General features: G+C 39.8%; 1 protein-coding gene across 1 annotated transcript; it reads left to right on the top strand.

Annotated features, from left to right (window-relative positions):
- The first annotated feature begins 542 nt into the window (after positions 1-542).
- LOC123486991 (zinc finger protein 664-like) lies at positions 543-22459 on the top strand. The gene is made up of 2 exons (XM_045218170.1): positions 543-1152; positions 21458-22459. The coding sequence occupies exons 1-2, from the start codon at positions 735-737 to the stop codon at positions 22303-22305; spliced, it is 1266 nt and encodes a 421-aa protein (XP_045074105.1). The 5' UTR covers positions 543-734; the 3' UTR covers positions 22306-22459.
- Positions 22460-24012: the final 1553 nt, after the last annotated feature.

Here is a 24012-nt window from a genome sequence, read left to right as displayed (position 1 = left end):
CACAGTACTGTTACACCATGTAGAAGCAGTTTGGACCTACTCAGCATTGTTACACCATGTAGGAGCAGTTTGGACCTACTCAGTACTGGTACACCATGTAGGAGCAGTTTGGACCTACTCAGTACTGGTACACCGTGTAGGAGCAGTTTGGACCTACTCAGTACTGGTACACCATGTAGGAGCAGTTTGGACCTACTCAGTACTGGTACACCATGTAGGAGCAGTTTGGACCTAGCTGCCTTCTTGGGATATTATCTGTTCATTTGACTGATTTCCTAAATGGAGATGTGCAGTAGTATGGTTGGTTGTTTTAAATTCTCACTCATTAAAGATATTCATTAATCAACACATGATTCTCTTTGTACGTCTCAATATAATATTATTTAATGAAATAAATGAAAAATCAACTTTTTGTCTCAAAATAAAATGAACATTTCCCTTGACTGTGTTACCCTTCCCGCCCAGCAGATGGCGATGTGCCTGTTTCAGGCGATGCTGCCAGTGTGACGTATAATCTAGTGGACGGAACGCTTCTGCAACAACAACAGCTAGTCAATCACCTCCGTAGCTTCATTGCCAAAAAAACATTGAAGCTCTTTAAACTCTGTCGGTGTATATTAGCCACTGTGTTTTAAACACACTTGTCGTATCTACTTGCTAGTTACCCTATTTAATATTTACGTTGTTGTTAGTCAGCTAGCTGGCTGGGTAAATTAGCAGTAGCCTAGTCACTAATGCTAACTGGCTATCTAGCTAACATCCCAACCATGAGCTCACTAAGCTACTCTCCTCCTTCTAAAGAAGAGGTCTGCTGGACGGAGAAAGAAGCTCTGGGGCTGAACATTGTCGTGAAAGAGGAGAAGGAAGAGGAGGATGTCACAGTAAAACAAGAAGTAGAGGGTGGTGAGGCTGTTACCGTGAAAGAAGAAGAGAAAGACGTTAAATTGACCGAAGATGAAGAAGCTTTTAGATTGAAAGAGGAGGAGGATGTCACAGTGAAGGAAGAGGGAGACGCGTTCAGAGTGAAAGAGGAGGAGGGGGAGATGACTGTCGCAGTGAAAGATGAGGAAGACATTTTTGGAATAAAGGAAGAGGGGGAGATTACTGTCACATTGGAAGAAGAAGAGGAGACTGGAGATCTGATTAACAACAGTGAGTAATATCTTTAAAATCAGGGGCACAAATTCTGCAGTTGTTGAACCGATGTGTGGTTTTAAAGGGCCATTCTAATTAAGGTCTACCCTTTAATATGTTGTTCTGTAGGAATTGTTAAATCTACAAAGAGTGTGGGGCGGCCAACAAAACGTTAATGGTCAAATGCTTCACATTATATATTTCACTACCTTTGTAAACATCTGAATATCTCTTTCTGTAGTGCTTTACTCAGTGTCTGTGCTTGACATCACATAAAAGCATAAAACAACTCGTGTGTGACTTCAAATGATGAAGTGGACAGAATCAAGACAAAGAAGGATCATTTTGATCTGGATTACATTTATTAAAAAAAAGAATTACTACAGGTTATTTAAAATCCTGAAGAGTTTATTGACGCACCCCGAAGGTCAATCTAAGTAACATAATAAAAAATAATCTCCATCAAAATCCGTCAGTTGAAGCTAGAGATATTGAGACGCAGCATGGGCTGAGTCTTAATCCACCCCATCTGCCTATGTCGGCCTTCCGCAACTGCGGTGGAAGGTGCCCGAGCTACAGCGGTGTTTATCAGACCATGATACATCCCGAAAATCGATCTTCTCACGGAAACGTCTGTAGCGTCCGAACGGTTTGGCCTAAAAACTATTATGGAAAATACTTATGGACTATTTTCTTCCGTTTTGCTCCACAACCCCCTCGTCTGAAGGTAACCCGTACAAACAAATGGAAGTAAGGGGTTAAATATTTGTCCAAAAATATTTCCTGAGTTTTCTTATATATCCTAGATATGGGACAGACAGTGGATGAATCAAAATGACCCTCCATTGTTAAAACAGTGGATGAATCAAATGACCCTCCATCGTTAAGACAGTGGATGAATCAAATGACCGTCCATCGTTAAGACAGTGGATTAATCAAATGACCCTCCATCGTTAAGACAGTTGATTAATCAAATGACCCTCCATCGTTAAGACAGTGGATGAATCAAATGCGTTATTATCTAAATATTGAACAAAATGTGGGCTACAGAGAGAAACAGAATAGTTCAATTTGAAGCCATATGGCATAAAATATTACAAGCACTGGAGATATTCAAAGGCTGAGGAAGGAGAGAAAATCAGATTGAGACACAGGATGGGTGGATATGGTGGGAACATGTGGGTCTGAGCAGGTGGGATGTCAATGTTTTGTAGTAAATGTTTAGTTGTCAATTGTCTTTGTCTAAGTGTCATTGTAGTCAGAAAAATACAATATAATCTTGCAAAAACATACAGTTATCTATTTAAAAATAAATATCCCAAGTAGAGATATTTACGGGTCCAAAAGACAGTTCGAAATTAATTTAGCCAACGAAATAATTTCTACAAAATGAAACAAAACATACATAAAGAACTGGTTGAGATTCTTAAATAGACATTTACATTTGACATTTTAGTCATTTAGCAGACGCTCTTATCCAGAGCGACTTACATCAGCAATTAGGGTTAAGTGCCTTGCTTAAGGGCACATCGACAGATTTTTCACCTAGTCGGCTCGGGGATTAGAACCAGCGACCTTTCGGTTACTGGCACAACGCTCTTACCCACTAAGCTACCTGCCGCCCTACAATAGACCTACAATAACAATAATAATAATAAAACTAATCATAAATACGAAAATAAATAAGTACAAATTTGAGAAATTGCATCAAACCTGAATAGCGAGTTGAACAAAGTTCTCATCTTGTTCAGCTAAAACGTTTCTAAGAATTGAAAAATCTGTCGATGTGCCCTTGAGCAAGGCACTTAACCCTAATCAAATCAAATCATCAAATCAAATCAAATGTTATTGGCCACATGCGCCGAATACAACAGGTGCAGACATTACATTGAAATGCTTACTTACAGCCCTTAACCAACAGTGCATTTATTTTTAATAAAAAAGTAGAATAAAACAACAAAAAAGTGTTGAGAAAAAAAGAGCAGAAGTAAAATAAAATAACAGTAGGGAGGCAATATATACAGGGGGGTACCGGTGCAGAGTCAATGTGCGGGGGCACCGGCTAGTTGAGGTAGTTGAAGTAATATGTACATGTGGGTAGAGTTAAAGTGACTATGCATAAATAATTAACAGAGTAGCAGCAGCGTAAAAAGATGGGGTGGGGGGGCAGTGCAAATAGCCCGGGTAGCCATGATTAGCTGTTCAGGAGTCTTATGGCTTGGGGGTAGAAGCTGTTGAGAAGCCTTTTGGACCTAGACTTGGTACACTCCGGTACCGCTTGCCGTGCGGTAGCAGAGAGAACAGTCTATGACTAGGGTGGCTGGAGTCTTTGACAATTTTGAGGGCCTTCCTCTGTAAGTCGCTCTGGATAAGAGCATCTGCTAAAATGACTACAAAAATAATAATAACAAAAATAAACCATTCCCCTTGTCGGCTTCTTTTCACTGTAATCTTTCTCCTCTACCTGTCGTTTAGTATAAGGAAAAAGGCCTCCATCTTCGCAATGAACAGTAACCTAGGCCAAGGCTCCGTTCACTCGCTCCCTCTCTCTCCTCAGCAGATAGCAAGCTCCACGCGGTCATCAGGAGGGGTCCAGTCGGTAAAGACATTTTAATTGCACATACCCCAGACTCGTGGCAATTATATCAGATCCAAGACAAAAGTCAGAATTTGGGACCCAGATCCCGGGTCGGATCTAGGAATTCCGGGTCTGTTAGACCCGTGCAGAACTCTAGCACCAACTCCTCTGTAAAGTACAAATGAACAATAAAAGGGGACATGAATAGCCATGCTAGCCCAATGACGACATGTAGAGAGAAAAGTACAGCCACTAGCTAGCATGTACAGCATTCACAAATCAACACATACAAAGTTAATGACTGACATGAATACATATCACAATATCATGGTGGGAAACCATTATAAAACACTGGTAGTAATATCAGGAATGGAACTATTCAGATTCTGGAACTATTCAGATTCTGGAACTATTCAGATTCTGGAACTATTCAGATTCTGGAACTATACAGATTCTGGAACTATTCAGATTCTGGAACTATTCAGATTCTGGAACTATTTAGATTCTGGAACTATACAGATTCTGGACCTATTCAGATTATGGAACTATTCAGATTATGGAACTATACAGATTCTGGAACTATACAGATTCTGGAACTATACAGATTCTGGAACTATACAGATTCTGGAACTATTCAGATTCTGGAACTATTCAGATTCTGGAACTATTCAGATTCTGGAACTATTTAGATTCTGGAACTATACAGATTCTGGATCTATACAGATTCTGGAACTATTCAGATTCTGGAACTATTCAGATTCTGGATCTATACAGATTCTGGAACTATTCAGATTCTGGAACTATTCAGATTCTGGAACTATACAGATTCTGGAACTATACAGATTCTGGAACTATACAGATTCTGGATCTATACAGATTCTGGAACTATTCAGATTCTGGAACTATACAGATTCTGGAACTATTCAGATTCTGGAACTATACAGATTCTGGAACTATACAGATTCTGGAACTATACAGATTCTGGAACTATTTAGATTCTGGAACTATACAGATTCTGGATCTATACAGATTCTGGAACTATTCAGATTCTGGAACTATTCAGATTCTGGAACTATACAGATTCTGGAACTATACAGATTCTGGAACTATACAGATTCTGGAACTATACAGATTCTGGATCTATACAGATTCTGGAACTATTCAGATTCTGGAACTATACAGATTCTGGAACTATTCAGATTCTGGAACTATACAGATTCTGGAACTATACAGATTCTGGAACTATTCAGATTCTGGAACTATTCCGATTCTGGAACTATACAGATTCTGGAACTATTTAGATTCTGGAACTATTTAGATTCTGGAAATATACAGATTCTGGAACTATTTAGATTCTGGAACTATTTAGATTCTGGAACTATTCAGATTCTGGAACTATACCGATTCTGGAACTATACAGATTCTGGAACTATTCAGATTATGGAACTATACAGATTATGGAACTATACAGATTATGGAACTATACAGATTCTGGAACTATTCCGATTCTGGAACTATTCCGATTCTGGAACTATTCCGATTCTGGAACTATACAGATTCTGGAACTATACAGATTCTGGAACTATTTAGATTCTGGAACTATACAGATTCTGGAACTATTTAGATTCTGGAACTATTTAGATTCTGGAACTATTTAGATTCTGGAACTATTCAGATTCTGGAACTATTTAGATTCTGGAACTATTCAGATTCTGGAACTATTCAGATTCTGGAACTATACAGATTCTGGAACTATACAGATTCTGGAACTATACCGATTCTGGAACTATTTAGATTCTGGGGAATTATATCAAATGAAATTCAACACGTGGACTGTTTCAACGTATTTCTGAAGTCTCCAAAAAAACTAACATTTCATTATAACATTATTATACTCAAAATGTCAAAGGTTTGTCACACAGTTCCTTAACTGTTGAATGGTAAAGCAAGCATGTATCCAGGTAAGCATTGACAGATTCCAATGGCAAACATAAAGATGGCAGAATTCAGATATGACGTCATTGTTTTTTTCCACAGAGTTTGTAAACTACAATTCAATGTGCCAATAAATCAGCACAATAAACTTTTTTTTATTTCTTTATTTTTGGGGCGTCTTGAAGCTAAAATTGTTAATGATGATACAAAAAAGGAGTAACGTGGAGGAATGTACAATACGGCCAACTTAGCAAAAAAAGGAATTAGTGGTAAGTGCAGACGGCTGCCATCTTTATGCGTCTCCGCCATTGATATTGATGGTATAAAGGTACAAATATTATGAAAATAATAAAAATCTTGAAATCAATGTCAAAATGTCACCCTGAGCGATTTCCTTCCTCTCCAGACAACTGAGTTAGGAAGTTTGTATCTTTGTAGTGACTGGGTGTATTGATACACCGTCCAAAGTGTAATTAATAACTTCACCATGCTCAAAGGGATATTCAATGTATTTTTAAATGTTTTTTTAAAAACCCATCAACCTATAGGCGCCCTTCTTTGGGAGGCATTGGAAAACCTCCCTGGTCTATGTGGTTGAATCTGTGTTTGAAATTCACTGCTCGACCGAGGGACCTTACAGATAATTGTATGTGTGGGGTACAGAGATGAGGTAGTCCTGACGCTTGTAACGAGTCGCTAGGTGTGGCTGGTAGGAAGGCCACGAAGAGGAACAATGACAGAAGGGCACAGTTTAAACCAGCCTGGCGGATTTATTAAAAATAAAAAGGTTCACAAAGCTGCTTCTCAAACAGTAACTGAAAACAAAACACTCTCCCACTCTCTCTCCTTAACTGAACCCAGAGTTATCCTTACTAGCTGGGCTGCTACCCAGATTACCAGCTTCACTTGCGGTCCGGTCACTTCTTCCTGTCGAGAACACAATGTCCAGGACTTCAAACAAATGTCTGTAGAGCTCAGCCTCCGGCGTCCAGCCAGGAGCTCCCCCCGTACTGAACTAAAGCATCCCCTTAAATTCCCCAGGCGTGTTGCAGCTGAACGAGGCTGAGTGGCCTTAGGTGTGGGCGTAGCCCTGCAGCCTAGCTTGCTGGTTGTGGCTGAAATTTATTATGTGACTTGTTAAGCAAATTTGTACTCCTGAACTTATTTGGCTTGCCTTAACAAAGGGGTTGAATACTTAATTGACTCAAGACATTTCAGCTTTTCATTTTGTACTGATTTGTTTAAAAAAACACACACAAAAAACATAGATCCACTTTGCCATTATGGGATATTGTGTGAAGGCCAGTGACACAACATCTCACTATAATCCATATTAAATTCAGGCTGGAACACAACAACATGTGGAACAAGTGGAGAGGTATAAATCCAGAAGTGAAGAGGTATAAATCAGCTATGAAGAACTGTTGAAAACTGTATTTTTAGTCATCTTCCAATAGCAGACTGCTATCACCTGTTCTAATCACTGTTCAACTGAAGCCCCATCTTAACTTAACCCCTTATGTACCATTCTAGCCCCATCTTAACTTAACCCCTTATGTACCATTCTAGACCCATCTTAACTTAACCCCTTATGTACCATTCTAGCCCCATCTTAACTTAACCCCTTATGTACCATTCTAGACCCATCTTAACTTAACCCCTTATGTACCATTCTAGCCCCATCTTAACTTAACCCCTTATGTACCATTCTAGACCCATCTTAACTTAACCCCTTATGTACCATTCTAGCCCCATCTTAACTTAACCCCTTATGTACCATTCTAGACCCATCTTAACTTAACCCCTTATGTACCATTCTAGACCCATCTTAACTTAACCCCTTATGTACCATTCTAGCCCCATCTTAACTTAACCCCTTATGTACCATTCTAGCCCCATCTTAACTTAACCCCTTATGTACCATTCTAGACCCATCTTAACTTAACCCCTTATGTACCATTCTAGACCCATCTTAACTTAACCCCTTATGTACCATTCTAGACCCATCTTAACTTAACCCCTTATGTACCATTCTAGCCCCATCTTAACTTAACCCCTTATGTACCATTCTAGACCCATCTTAACTTAACCCCTTATGTACCATTCTAGCCCCATCTTAACTTAACCCCTTATGTACCATTCTAGCCGCATTATGTACCATTCTAGCTCCATCTTAACTTAACCCCTTATGTACCATTCTAGCTCCATCTTAACTTAACCCCTTATGTCACATTCTAGTAGCAAACCAACAATTGGCCACTAGGTGTCATTATAGTAATTAAAGCGATTCCATATAAATAAACATGTTCCATATATTTATATTCAGTCGTAAATCACCAAAATAAGTTCTATACATATTTTATTTTACATACAAACCAAATGCTAGGCTGGAAGCATGGGGTGATAATGTCTAGATGATTCTTTCTAGTGGAGATTAGTTTATGAATTGCCTGGCAGGGCTGTGGGACAGTGGATGTGTAGGAATAATTCAAATGGAACTGTTAACAGGCATTACCCGGGATTAACGTGAATAACTAACAGCTATCAACCAATCAGCATCCAGGATCCACATTTTGTTAAATAATGAGGGATCTAGTCTGGATTCAACCTCATAGGAAAACAGTTTTATCATGGAGGTTTCATTCAGGTCTCTCTGTTTAACTAAATACTCTGTTTTTGTCTTTGGCAGGAGAGAGACCAGACTCTCCCTCTGACAGCAGTAAGAGTCCTTCAGGGGAACCAGACCCAGAGACGTCCAAACCAGCGAAACGACACCACTGCTCCCAGTGTAATATGGGTTTTAAGTGGTTATGGAAGCTAAAAGAGCATGAAAGGAAACACACAGGAGAAAAGCCCTTCCAATGCTCCCAGTGTGGAAATAGATTCTCACGATCACATGACCTAAAATCACATGAGAGGACGCACACAGGGGAAAAACCACACAATTGCTCCCAGTGTGGAAAGCTTTTTTCCCGTTTAGATAACCTGAACAAACATAAGAGAATACACTCTGGAGAGAAGCCTTACTCCTGTTCCCATTGTGGAAAGAATTTTAGGTTGTCAGATAACCTGAAGTCGCATGAGAGGACACACACAGGGGAGAAACCTTACCATTGCTCCCTGTGTGGAAAGGATTTTACCAAGTTAGGGAACCTGAAAGATCATGAGAAGAAACACACAGGAGAAAAGCCTTACCACTGCTCCAAGTGTGGAAAGAGATTTTCAACATCATCGGACCTAATAAAGCATGAGCGGACACATACAGGGGAGAAATCTTACCATTGCTCACAGTGTGGAATTAGTTTTTTACGATCACATGACCTAAAATCACATGAGAGGACGCACACAGGGGAAAAACCACACAGTTGCTCCCAGTGTGGAAAGTGTTTTTTTGCATTTAGGGAACCTTAACAAACATAAGAAAATACACTCTGGAGAGAAGCCTTACCCCTGTTCCCACTGTGGAAAATTCTTTAGGTTGTTAGATAACATGAAGGCGCATGAGAGGACGCACACAGGGGAGAAACGTTACCATTGCACCCTATGTGGAAAGAGATATGCACGATCATATGACCTAAAATCACATAAAAGGACCCACACAGGGGAAAAAACCACACAATTACACACACAGGGGAAAAACCACACAATTGCTCCCAGTGTGGAAATAATTTTACCCAGTTAGAGAACCTGTTGCCATTGTGGAAATATATTTTCAGGATCACATTACCTAAATTCACATCAAATCAAGATTTATTTATACAGCACATTTCAATCAATGTGCTTTACAGAAGAAGAAAAAAATGAACAAAAAAAATGAAAATGAAATATTTACACAACAAACATACGATAAAAAACTAAAGAATAACAAAAGAAAATGAACGACTAAAAAGCAACTTGAGGAAAAGCAAAGCTAAAATGGTGTGTCTTAAAATCTCTTTTAAATATGTCCACAGTTTCGTTCCCCCTCAGGTTCTCTGGCTATTCCAGAGGCTGGGAGGCATAGTAACTAAAGGCTGCCTCTCCATGCCTCTTGGTCCTGGGCTTTGGGATAGTTAAAAAGGCCAGTGCCAGAGGACCTGAGGGACCTACTGGGTACATATCTCAAAAGCATTTCTGACGTGTATTGGAGTGCACAATCGTGGATTGATTTAAAAACCAATAGAATAATCTTTAAATTCATTCTAAAACTCACAGGCAGCCAGTGAGACCTTAAAACCGGTGTAATGTACAGTGGGGAAAACAAGTATTTAGTCAGCCACCAATTGTGCAAGTTCTCCCACTTAAAAAGATGAGAGAGGCCTGTAATTTTCATCATAGGTACACGTCAACTATGACAGACAAATTGAAAAAAAAATCCAGAAAATCACATTGTAGGATTTTTAATGAATTTATTTGCAAATTATGATGGAAAATTAGTATTTGGTCACCTACAAACAAGCAAGATTTATGGCTCTCACAGACCTGTAACTTCTTCTTTAAGAGGCTCCTCTGTCCTCCACTCGTTACCTGTATTAATGGCACCTGTTTGAACTTATCAGTATAAAAGACACCTGTCCACAACCTCAAACAGTCACACTCCAAACTCCACTATGGCCAAGACCAAAGAGCTGTCAAAGGACACCAGAAACAAAATTGTAGACCTGCACCAGGCTGGGAAGACTGAATCTGCAATAGGTAAGCAGCTTGGTTTGAAGAAATAAACTGTGGGAGCAATTATTAGGAAATGGAAGACATATAAGACCACTGATAATCTCCCTCGATCTGGGGCTCCACGCAAGATCTCACCCTGTGGGGTCAAAATGATCACAAGAACGGTGAGCAAAAATCCCAGTACCACACGGGGGGACCTAGTGAATGACCTGCAGAGAGCTGGGACCAAAGTAACAAAGCCTACCATCAGTAACACACTACGCCGCCAGGGACTCAAATCCTGCAGTGCCAGACGTGTCCCCCTGCTTAAGCCAGTACATGTCCAGGCCCGTCTGAAGTTTGCTAGAGTGCATTTGGATGATCCAGAAGAGGATTGGGAGAATGTCATATGGTCAGATGAAACCAAAATATAACTTTTTGCCATCTGGATCTTGTTTTATTAATAGTGAAATCAGACCTTCCTGCTGAGTACCTGTCAGACTACCATTTCTATAGGAGTAGTTAAAACAAGCTAATAAAGGAGCTTTGAGTATATAAAAAGGCTTGATATACCTCTACCGGTATGCCATCTAGCCCTGGTGCCATCTAGCCCTGGTGCCATCTAGCCCTGGTGCCATCTAGCCCTGGTGCCATCAAGCCCTGGTGCCATCTAGCCCTGGTGCCATCTAGCCCTGGTGCCATCTAGCCCTGGTGCCATCTAGCCCTGGTGCCATCAAGCCCTGGTGCCATCTAGCCCTGGTGCCATCTAGCCCTGGTGCCATTTAGCCCTGGTGCCATCTAGCCCTGGTGCCATCTAGCCCTGGTGCCATCAAGCCCTGGTGCCATCAAGCCCTGGTGCCATCTAGCCCTGGTGCCATCTAGCCCTGGTGCCATCAAGCCCTGGGGTTTTTCCAGACAGAAAGGATTTAATAGCCTCTAAACGTTATTCCTCTATCATTTGGCTTTCGCACTGATCATTTTATGCATTTGTTAATCTTCCTTTTTTTATTATTTGGAAAGAAATTCCTTTACCGTAATCGTCGTTCAGAGGACGAGACGGAAAATAAAAACATCTGCTGAAAAATATTTAGTTTCCTCTTGAAAATATCATTCGGAGAATCGTAGATTCTTTAGTAACGAGTTTCTGCTCATTCTTTTTGGTAGCGTTTTTTCTGTGTTGGAGATTCAGGAAGAGTTTGGTGCATTTTTCTCCATATTCCGTCCAGTTTGCTTTATCTCTGTCTAATAGATAACATCAGATAGTTCCGGAATAAGTTCTTCCAGTTCTTTTAGGTTTTTCCTCTAACCTCTTCTGTGTCTCTGTAGTATCGTTTTTATAGCTATCTACCTGTACTATTAGTTCATGTGTTTTCCCTTGTTAGTCTTTAGACAGAAACTGCTTTTTTTTAAATATTATTGATGAATATTGAATTGAATGACCTCTGAAGGTACATTTGAAGGTATCCCAAACAATAAGGGGGATTTGCTGAACCTATATTGTACTGGAAAAAATTTAGTTATAAATTATTTTCTCTTAGTTTAGAATAAATTGTCCTCCAGTAGACTTTTATCAGATTTCCAATATCATCGTCCACGTGGACGTTCTGTAAGAGTTAGGTGATAATTAATATCATCAGACCTTTTGAGTTCCTTTGTCCATGACAGAAAATTATTTCACCACCCCATTCCTTTTTCCACGCAACTTCATCTAAGTATGTAGAGTGAGTTTCCTGTAAACACTATATGTTATATTCCTTTTCTTTTAGCTACATAAAGACTGATCTTCTTTTCTTGTAATCTGCTAAACCGTTACAATTATAACTGGCTATACTTATTTCACCCCTTACTATAACTAGATACTATTCTCAGTCTAAATCTACCACAATTTGTGCTTGTAAAGTTACTGCCGTAAGAGGTATTATGATGGTCAAAAAAATAGAGATTTTCGAAATGTCTGATGTTTAGAATTCAAGAAACAGTTTCTAGCAAAAAAATTGTTTGATTCCCCGTTTGCCTGTGAGCCCAATGCCACAGATGTTAGAAAATTGAGTCAAGATATTATATATGTGTAGTAGATCTGAGTAGGTTGATGTGTGTGATATTGGATGTGATTTAGTGATGTCCAAAATAAATAAATAACCCGGACAATTTGCATGGTTGAGTGTCTATGTGTGTAACATGGAGTTAGTATAGCCTTAATATTCAGGATGACAACTGTAATCCATATCGTATCGACATCGTAGTTGCACCATAGCTACATTAAACATCATTTTCATAGAAAAAAAACCCCCACATCCAAGCATTTCCATAGTAATTGACGTTTCACGTGATCATGAAAGAGACATTGCATTACTATAGAGAACGGCTTCACTACAGTACCAATGTATCCCGTACAAGATGTTATAATTCCCCAACGTCCCTGTTCTGATATCTAAACATAGATAAACATGTAGACAGACATACAAAAGATAGACAAACAGAAAACATATTAAATTATAGATAAGTTCTCAACAATAGAGAGAGAGGGGGAGATGAGAGAGGAGAGATGAGAGAGGAGAGAGAGAAAGAGAGAGGGAGGGAGAGAGAGGAGAGAGAGAGAGAGAGAGAGAGAGAGAGAGAGAGAGAGAGAGAGAGAGAGAGAGAGAGAGAGAGAGAGAGAGAGAGAGAGAGAGAGAGAGAGAGAGAGAGAGAGAGAGAGAGAGAGAGAGAGAGAGACAGAGAGAGAGAGAGAGAGAGAGAGAGAGAGAGAGAGAGAGAGAGAGAGAGAGAGAGAGAGAGAGAGAGAGAGAGAGAGAGAGAGAGAGAGAGAGAGAGAGAGAGAGAGAGAGAGAGAGAGAGAGAGAAAGAGAGAGAGAGAGAGAGAGAGAGAGAGAGAGAGAGGAGAGAAGAGAGAGAGAGAGAGGGAGAGAAGAGAGAGAAAGAGAGAGAGAGAGAGAGAGAAAGAGAGAGAGAGAGAGAGAGACTGAGAGAAGAGAGAAAGAGAGAGACTCGCAAAATTTGATTTATGGTAAAACAATCTCTGCAGCACTCCACCAATCAGGCCTTTACGGTAGAGTGGCCAGACGGAAGCCACTCCTCAGTAAAAGGCACATGACAGCCCGCTTGGAGTTTGCCAAAAGGCACCTAAAGGACTCTCAGACCATGAGAAACAAGATTCTCTGGTCTGATGAAACCAAGATTTAACTATTTGGCCTGAATGCCAAGCTTCACGTCTGGAGGAAACCAGACACCATCCCTACGGTGAAGCACGGTGGTGGCAGCATCATAGTGTGGGGATGTTTTTCAGTGGCAGGGACTGGGAGACTAGTCAGGATCGAGGCAAAGATGAACGGAGCAAAGTACAGAGAGATTGTTGATGAAAACCTGCTCCAGAGCACTCAGGACCTCAGACTGGGGCGAAGGTTCCCCTTCCAACAGGACAACGACCCTAAGCACACAGCCAAGACAACGCAGTAGTGGCTTCAGGACAGGTCTCTGAATGTCCTTGAGTGGCCCAGCCAGAGCCCGGACTTGAACCTGATCGAACATCTCTGGAGAGATCTTTGTTGAAGCACCTTTGGCAGCGATTACAGCCTCAAGTCTTCTTGGGTATGACGCTACAAGCTTGGCACACCTGTATTTGGGGAGTTTCTCACATTCCTCTCTGCAGATCCTCTCAAGCTCTGTCAGGTTGGATGGGGAGAGTCGCTGCACAGCTGTTTTCAGGTCTCTCCAGAGATGTTAGATCGGGTTAATTTCTGGGCTCTGGCTGAGCCATTCAAATACATTCAGAGACTTGTCCAAAACAGTTTGGACCTACTCAGAACTGTTACACCATGTAGGAGCAGTTTGGACCTACTCAGTACTGGTACACCGTGTAGGAGCAGGTTGGACCTACTCAGTACTGGTACACCATGTAGGAGCAGTTTGGACCTACTCAGTACTGGTACACCATGTAGGAGCAGTTTGGACCTACTCAGTACTGGTACACCATGTTGGAGCAGTTTGGACCTACTCAGTACTGGTACAACATGTAGGAGCAGTTTGGACCTACTCAGTACTGGTACACCATGTAGGAGCAGTTTGGACCTACTCAGTACTGGTACACCATGTAGGAGCAGTTTGGACCTACTCAGTACTGGTACACCGTGTAGGAGCAGTTTGGACCTACTCAGTACTGGTACACCATGTAGGAGCAGTTTGGACCTACTCAGTACTGGTACACCGTGTAGGAGCAGTTTGGACCTACTCAGTACTGGTACACCATGTAGGAGCAGTTTGGACCTACTCAGTACTGGTACACCATGTAGGAGCAGTTTGGACCTACTCAGTACTGGTACACCATGTAGGAGCAGTTTGGACCTACTCAGTACTGGTACACCATGTAGGAGCAGTTTGGACCTACTCAGTACTGGTACACCGTGTAGGAGCAGTTTGGACCTACTCAGTACTGGTACACCATGTAGGAGCAGTTTGTACCTACTCAGTACTGGTACACCGTGTAGGAGCAGTTTGGACCTACTCAGTACTGGTACACCATGTAGGAGCAGTTTGGACCTACTCAGTACTGGTACACCATGTAGGAGCAGTTTGGACCTACTCAGTACTGGTACACCATGTAGGAGCAGTTTGGACCTAGCTGCCTTATTGGGATATTATCTGTTCATTTGACTGATTTCCTAAATGCAGATGTGCAGTAGTATGGTTGGTTGTTTTAAATTCTCACTCATTAAAGATATGCATTAATCAACACATGCTTCTCTTTGTACGTCTCAATATAATATTATTTAATGAAATAAATGAAAAATCAACTTTTTGTCTCAAAATAAAATGAACATTTCCCTTGACTGTGTTACCCTCCCCGCCCAGCAGATGGCGATGTGCCTGTTTCAGGCGATGCTGCCAGTGTGACGTATAATCTAGTGGACGGGACGCTTCTTCAACAACAACAACAGCTAGTCAATCACCTCCGTAGCTTCATAGCCAAAAAAAACATTGAAGCTCTTTAAACTCTGTCGGTGTATATTAGCCACTGTGTTTTAAACACACTTGTCGTATCTACTTGCTAGTTACCCTATTTAATATTTACGTTGTTGTTAGTCAGCTAGCTGGCTGGGTAAATTAGCAGTAGCCTAGTCACTCATGCTAACTGGCTATCTAGCTAACATCCCCGACCATGAGCTCACTAAGCTACTCTCCTCCTTCTAAAGAAGAGGAGGTCTGCTGGACGGAGAAAGAAGCTCTGGGGCTGAACATTGTCGTGAAAGAGGAGAAGGAAGAGGAGGATGTTACAGTAAAAAAAGAAGTAGAGGTTGAGGCTGTTACCGTGAAAGAAGAAGTGAAAGACGTTAAATTGACCGAAGATGAAGAAGCTTTTAGATTGAAAGAGGAGGAGGATGTCACAGTGAAAGAAGAGGGAGACGCGTTCAGAGTGAAAGAGGAGGAGGATGTCACAGTGAAAGAAGAGGAAGACGCGTTCAGAGTGAAAGAGGAGGAGGGGGAGATGACTGTCGCAGTGAAAGAAGAGGAAGACATTTTTGGAATAAAGGAAGAGGGGGAGATTACTGTCACATTGGAAGAAGAAGAAGAGACTGGAGATCTGATTAACAACAGTGAGTAATATATTAAAAACAGGAGCACAAACTCTGCAGTTGTTGAACCGATGTGTGGTTTTAAAGGGCCATTCTAATGAAGGTCTACACTTTAATATGTTGTTCTGTAGGAATTGTTAAATCTACAAAGAGTGGGGGGCGGCCAACAAAACGTTAATGGATCAAATGCTTCACATTATATATTTCACTACCTTTGTAAACATCTGAATATCTCTTTCTGTAGTGCTTTACTCAGTGTCTGTGCTTAACATCACATAAAAGTATAAAACAACTCGTGTGTGACTTCAAATGATGAAGTGGACAGAATCAAGACAAAGAAGGATCATTTTGATCTGGATTAAATTTATTTAAAAAAGAATTACTACAGGTTATTTAAAATCCTTAAGAGTTTATTGACGCACCCGTGCGTCAATCTAAGGAACATAATGAAAAATATTTACGGGTCCAAAAGACAGTTCGAAATTAATTTACCCAACGAAATAATTTCTACAAAATGAAACAAAACATACATAAAGAACTGGTTTAGATTCTTAAATAGACCTACAATAACAATAATAATAATAAAACGAATCATAAATACGAAAATAAATAATACGAATTTGAGAAATTGCATCAAACCTGAATAGCGAGTTGAACAAAGTTCTCATCTTTTTCAGCTAAAACGTTTCTAAGAATTGGGGTTTCAAATGTCTCCGGAAGGTGGTGAGTGACTCCGCTGTCCTATTGTCGTGAGGGAGCTTGTTCCCAATGGTGGAACAAGCTCCCTCACGACGCCAGGACAGCGGAGTCACTCACCACCTTCCGGAGACATTTGAAACCCCACCTCTTTAAGGAATACCTGGGATAGGATAAAGTAATCCTTCTACAATAAAAAAAAAAAAAAATTGTGAAGTGGTTATCCCACTGGCTATAGGGTGAATGCACCAATTTGTAAGTCGCTCTGGATAAGAGCGTCTGCTAAATGACGTAAATGTAAATGTAAATGTAATGGAAAAATCTGTCGATGTGCCCTTGAGCAAGGCACTTAACCCTAATCAAATCATCAAATCAAATTGTATTGGCCACATGCGCCGAATACAACAGGTGCAGACATTACAGTGAAATGCTTACTTACAGCCCTTAACAAACAGTGCATTTATTTTAAATAAAAAAGTAGAATAAAACAACAAAAAAGTGTTGAGAAAAAAAAGAGCAGAAGTAAAATAAAATAACAGTAGGGAGGCTATATATACAGGGGGGTACCGGTGCAGAGTCAATGTGCGGGGGCACCGGCTAGTTGAGGTAGTTGAAGTAATATGTACATGTGGGTAGAGTTAAAGTTACTATGCATAAATAATTAACAGAGTAGCAGCAGCGTAAAAAGATGGGGTGGGGGGGCAGTGCAAATAGTCCGGGTATTCATGATTAGCTGTTCAGGAGTCTTATGGCTTGGGGGTAGAAGCTGTTGAGAAGCCTTTTGGACCTAGACTTGGTACACTCCGGTACCGCTTGCCTTGCGGTAGCAGAGAGAACAGTCTATGACTAGGGTGGCTGGAGTCTTTGACAATTTTGAGGGCCTTCCTCTGTAAGTCACTCTGGATAAGAGCGTCTGCTAAAATGACTAAAAAAATAATAATAACAAAAATAAACCATTCCCCTTGTCGGCTTCTTTTCACTGTAATCTTTCTCCTCTACCTGTCGTTTTAGTATAAGGAAAAAGGCCTCCATCTTCGCAATGAACAGTAACCTAGGCCAAGGCTCCGTTCACTCACTCCCTCTCTCTCCTCAGCAGCAGGCGCACGTGACGTGAGCAGTCGGTTTCAGCTGGACATAAACTGTACGTTTTATGGTGTTGCAATGGTCTGACACAGATAACAAGCTCCACGCGGTCATCAGGAGGGGTCCAGTCGGTAAATACATTTTAATTGCACATACCCCAGACTCGTGGCAATTATATCAGATCCAAGACAAAAGTCAGAATTTGGGACCCGGATCCCGGGTCGGATCTAGGAATTCCGTGTCTGTTAGACCCGTGCAGAACTCTAGCACCAACTCCTCTGTAAAGTACAAATGAACAATAAAAGGGGACATGAATAGCCATGCTAGCCCAATGACGACGTCTGCAGAGAAAAGTACAGCCACTAGCTAGCATGTACAGCATTCACAAATCAACAGATACAAAGTTAATGACTGAAATGAATACATATCACAATATCATGGTGGGAAACCATTATAAAACACTGGTAGTAATATCAGGAATGGAACTATTCAGATTCTGGAACTATTCAGATTCTGGAACTATTTAGATTCTGGAACTATACAGATTCTGGAACTATACAGATTCTGGAACTATTTAGATTCTGGAACTCTACAGATTCTGGAACTATACATATTCTGGAACTATTTAGATTCTGGAACTATTCAGATTCTGGAACTATACAGATTCTGGAACTATACAGATTCTGGAACTATTCAGATTCTGGAACTATACAGATTCTGGGACTATACAGATTCTGGAACTATTTAGATTCTGGAACTATACAGATTCTGGAACTATTGGATCTATACAGATTCTGGAACTATTCGGATTCTGGAACTATACAGATTCTGGAACTATACAGATTCAGGAACTATACAGATTCTGGATCTATACAGATTCTGGAACTATTCAGATTCTGGAACTATACAGATTCTGGAACTATTCAGATTCTGGAACTATACAGATTCTGGAACTATACAGATTCTGGAACTATACAGATTCTGGAACTATTCAGATTCTGGAACTATACAGATTCTGGATCTATTCAGATTCTGGAACTATTTAGAATCTGGAACTATTCAGATTCTGGAACTATTTAGATTCTGGAACTATACAGATTCTGGAACTATACAGATTCTGGAACTATTCAGATTCTGGAACTATTTAGATTCTGGAACTATTCAGATTCTGGAACTATTCAGATTCTGGAACTATTTAGATTCTGGAACTATTCAGATTCTGGAACTATTCAGATTCTGGAACTATTTAGATTCTGGAACTATACAGATTCTGGAACTATTTAGATTCTCGAACTATTTAGATTCTGGAACTATACAGATTCTGGAACTATTTAGATTCTGGAACTATACAGATTCTGGAACTATTTAGATTCTGGAACTATACAGATTCTGGAACTATTGGATCTATACAGGTTCTGGAACTATTCAGATTCTGGAACTATACAGATTCTGGAACTATACAGATTCTGGATCTATACAGATTCTGGAACTATTTAGATTCTGGAACTATACAGATTCTGGAACTATTTAGATTCTGGAACTATACAGATTCTGGAACTATTGGATCTATACAGATTCTGGAACTATTCAGATTCTGGAACTATACAGATTCTGGAACTATACAGATTCTGGATCTATACAGATTCTGGAACTATTCAGATTCTGGAACTATACAGATTCTGGAACTATTCAGATTCTGGAACTATACAGATTCTGGAACTATACAGATTCTGGAACTATTTAGATTCTGGAACTATACAGATTCTGGAACTATTTAGATTCTGGAACTATTTAGATTCTGGAACTATTTAGATTCTGGAACTATTCAGATTCTGGAACTATTCAGATTCTGGAACTATACAGATTCTGGAACTATACAGATTCTGGAACTATACAGATTCTGGAACTATTTAGATTCTGGAACTATTTAGATTCTGGAACTATACAGATTCTGGAACTATTTAGATTCTGGGGAATTATATCAAATGAAATTCAACACGTGGACTGTTTCAACGTATTTCTGAAGTCTCCAATAAAACAAACATATTATACATTATTATACTCAAAATGTCAAGGGTTTGTCACACAGTTCCTTAACTGTTTAATGGTAAAGCAAGCATGTATCCAGGTAAGCATTGACAGATTCCAATGGCAAACATAAAAATGGCAGAATTCAGATATGACGTCATTTTTTTCCCCACTGAGTTTGTAAACTACAATTCAATGTGCCCATAAATCAGCACAATAAACTTTTTTTATTTCTTAATTTTTGGGGCGTCTTGAAGCTAAAATAGTTAATGACGATACTAAAAAAGGAGTAACGTGGAGGAATGTACAATACGGCCAACTTAGCAAAAAAAGGAATTAGTGGTAAGTGCAGACGGCTGCCATCTTTATGCGTCTCCGCCATTGATATTGATGGTATAAAAGTACAAATATTATGAAAATAATAAAAATCTTGAAATCAGTCATGACAAATAAAGGGACATTCCGTATACAAATAAACAGTTTCCATCCAATTTTATACACAATAAGCATTTATTATTCTAGACACGTTCAATACCTGTATATTCAACAATAAACCAACCAAAATATCTACTAATACATTTTCTTTCTGATACAAAAATGTTTCTAGTAATCCTGTTTACGGACTGATGGCTGATTCTGATAAATGCAGAAAATTGCCTTTTCAAAATAAAACCTCTACCACAGCGAGCATGTTATTTTTGTGAAGCATATTTTATTCTGAGTTCAGACATAGCTCAGTTGGTAGTTGGGTTCGATTCCCACGGGGGGCCAGTGACTACAATGTAAATAACGTTTTTATGTGAAATTGACTTCTAAGACAATTTACATTGTTGTTCCCAACTCACTTCATTCACGCTAAACAGGGAGGCTCGCTTGGCTGGTGCTGGATCACATGATCAAATACATCACTGGATCTATCACCTGTTCTAATCACTGTTCAACTGAAGACCCATCTTAACTTAACCCCTTATGTACCATTCTAGCCCCATCTTAACTTAACCCCTTATGTACCATTCTAGCCCCATCTTAACTTAACCCCTTATGTACCATTCTAGCCCCATCTTAACTTAACCCCTTATGTACCATTCTAGCCCCATCTTAACTTAACCCCTTATGTACCATTCTAGCCCCATCTTAACTTAACCCCTTATGTACCATTCTAGCCCCATCTTAACTTAACCCCTTATGTACCATTCTAGCCCCATCTTAACTTAACCCCTTATGTACCATTCTAGCCCCATCTTAACATAACCCCTTATGTACCATTCTAGCACCATCTTAACTTAACCCTTTATGTACCATTCTAGACCCATCTTAACTTAACCCCTTATGTCCCATTCTAGCCCCATCTTAACTTAACCCCTTATGTACCATTCTAGACCCATCTTAACTTAACCCCTTATGTACCATTCTAGACCCATCTTAACTTAACCCCTTATGTACCATTCTAGCCCCATCTTAACTTAACCCCTTATGTACCATTCTAGACCCATCTTAACTTAACCCCTTATGTACCATTCTAGCCCCATCTTAACTTAACCCCTTATGTACCATTCTAGCCCCATCTTAACTTAACCCCTTATGTACCATTCTAGACCCATCTTATCTTAACCCCTTATGTACCATTCTAGCACCATCTTACAGGGATTACCCATGAATCATGACTATCAACCAATCAGCATCCAGGATCCACATTTACGGTTTTATAATGAGGGATCTAGTCTGGATTAAACCTCATAGGAAGAAGAGCAGGAGATTTCATTTAGATCTCTCTCTGTTTAACTAAATACTCTGTCTTTGGCAGGAGAGAGACCAGACTCTCATTCTGACAGACGCAAGAAGAGTTCTTCGGGGGAACCAGACACAGAGACGGCCAAACCAGTGAGACGACACCACTGCTCCCAGTGTAGTTTGAGTTTTAAGTGGTTATGGAATCTTATACAGCATGAGGGGACACACACATGGGAGAAACCACACCCCTGCTCCCAGTGTGGAAAGAGATTTACCCTGTTAGGGAACCTGAAAAAGCATAAAGGAATACACACAGGAGAAAAGCCTTTCCAATGTTCCCAGTGTGGAAAGAGATTTTCACGATCAGAGCACCTAAAATCACATGGTAGGACACACACTGGGGAGAAACCATACCATTGTGCCCTGTGTGGAAAGGATTTTACCCAGTTAGGGAACCTAAAAAAACATGAGATGAAACACACAGGCGAAAAGCCTTTCCAATGTTCCCAGTGTGGAAAAAGATTTTCACGATCACAGGAACTAAAATCACATGAGAGGACACACACGGGGGATAAACCACACCACTGCTCCCATTGTGGAAAGGGTTTTACCCAGTTAGGGAGCCTGAACAAACATAAGAGAATACACTCTGGAGAAAAGCCTTACCACTGCGCCCAGTGTGGAAAGCGTTTTACCCAGTTAGGGAGCCTGAACAACCATAAAATAATACACACAGAAGAAAAGCCTTTCCAATGTTCCCAGTGTGGAAAGAGATTTTCACGATCACATTACCTAAAATCACATGAGAGGACGCACACAGGGGAGAAACCGCACCACTGCTCCCATTGTGAAAAGAGTTTTACCCAGTTAGGAAGCCTGAACAAACATAAGAAGAGAATACACTCTGGAGAGAAATCTTAACATACTTTCCTGGACAGAGGACCTTAAATCACATGACAGAATAGAGAGGCTGTGTTCTGACTTATTTATTTTTAAATGAAATCATATTGTTTATGATATTGTCCCCTGTAGCTCAGTTGGTAGAGCATGGCGCTTGCAATGCCAAGGTTGTGGGATCTTTTCCCACGGGGGGCCAGTATTTAAATGTATTGACTCACTAACTGTAAGGCTCTGGATAAGAGCATCTGCTAAAATGACTAAAATGTAAAAAATATGAAACCTTACTCAGAAATAGGCTTACTTTTGTTTGAATTTGTTCCTCTCGAGACATGATCATGTCTAAAATCAAATTACAATTTAAAAAAGTTTAATTTGGATTGATGGAATACAAGTACTGTATGAACCCTCAGATGTTCATTATATGATTTGGATATTTAAAACATGTAAATGATTAAATTGATGAATCCAATGTGTATTTCTTGATTTTTAACCTTGAAACCTCTTTAATTTAGTTATTGTGTTTCATTGACTTCATTTGTGTACTAGTTTTCAAGCTAAAGATGTATGAAAACTACTGTGTTCTGACTTATGTTTTTTATGTTTATTTTTATTAATGAAATCATGTTTATATGAAAAATAGGCCTTCTTTTGTTTTAGTTTCCTCTCAAGAATGTCTAAAATCAATTTACTATTTTTATTAATAATTTGGATTGATACAATACAAGTACTGTATGAACCGTCAGATGGTCATTATATGATTTTGATATTTAAAAATTAAAAATAATAAAATAGATTAGTAGAATGTGTATTTCTTGATTTTAACCTTGAAATCTCATGAATGTAGTTGTTGTGTTTCATTGAGTTAATTTGTGTAGTCTTCTCTTCAAGCGAAAGGTGTATGAAAATTTGATTACGTTGTTCTGATAACGTTGACAATTTTTTGACATGAAGAACACTCACTACCTCATGAATGTTCCCAAAAGTATTATTCCATCATGTAAGAGGTGCTGATTGTATAAAGCATTTTATTAATGCAACTTATTTTTTAATATAAATCTGAAAATAAATAGCATGTGGAACGCCATTAGTGAATGTTCATTATATATATATATATATATATATATATGATTATATTATATACATCTATGTATTGTTACAGTGGCTTGCGAAAGTATTCACCCCCCCGTGGCATTTTTCCTTTTTTTTTTTTTGCCTTACAACCTGGAATACAAATTGATTTTTGGGGGGGTTGTATCATTTGACTTACACAACATGCCTACCACTTTGAAGATGCAAAATACGTTTTGGGGTGAAACAAACAAGAAATAAGACAAAAGATTCTCGATTGGATTGAGGTCTGGGCTTTGACTAGGCCATTCCAAGACATTTAAATGTTTCCCCTTAAACCACTCGAGTGTTGCTTTAGCAGTATGCTTAGGGTCATTGTCCTGCTGGAAGGTGAACCTCCGTCCCAGTCTCAAATCTCTGGAAGACTGAAACAGGTTTCCCTCAAGAATGTCCCTGTATTTAGCGCCAGCCATCATTCCTTCAATTCTGACCAGTTTCCCAGTCCCTGCCAATGAAAAACATGAATGGATGGTGTTCTCGGGGTGATGAGAGGTGTTGGGTTTGCGCCAGACATAGCGTTTTCCTTGATGGACAAAAACCTCAATTTTAGTCATTTTAGTCATCTGACCAGAGTACCTTCTTCCATATGTTTGGGGAGTC

The sequence above is a fragment of the Coregonus clupeaformis genome, unplaced genomic scaffold, assembly GCF_020615455.1.
Source record: "Coregonus clupeaformis isolate EN_2021a unplaced genomic scaffold, ASM2061545v1 scaf1413, whole genome shotgun sequence".
Lineage (NCBI taxonomy): Eukaryota > Metazoa > Chordata > Actinopteri > Salmoniformes > Salmonidae > Coregonus > Coregonus clupeaformis.
Note: the sequence above shows the minus strand (reverse complement) of the source record. Positions and strands in the feature narration are given on the sequence as shown.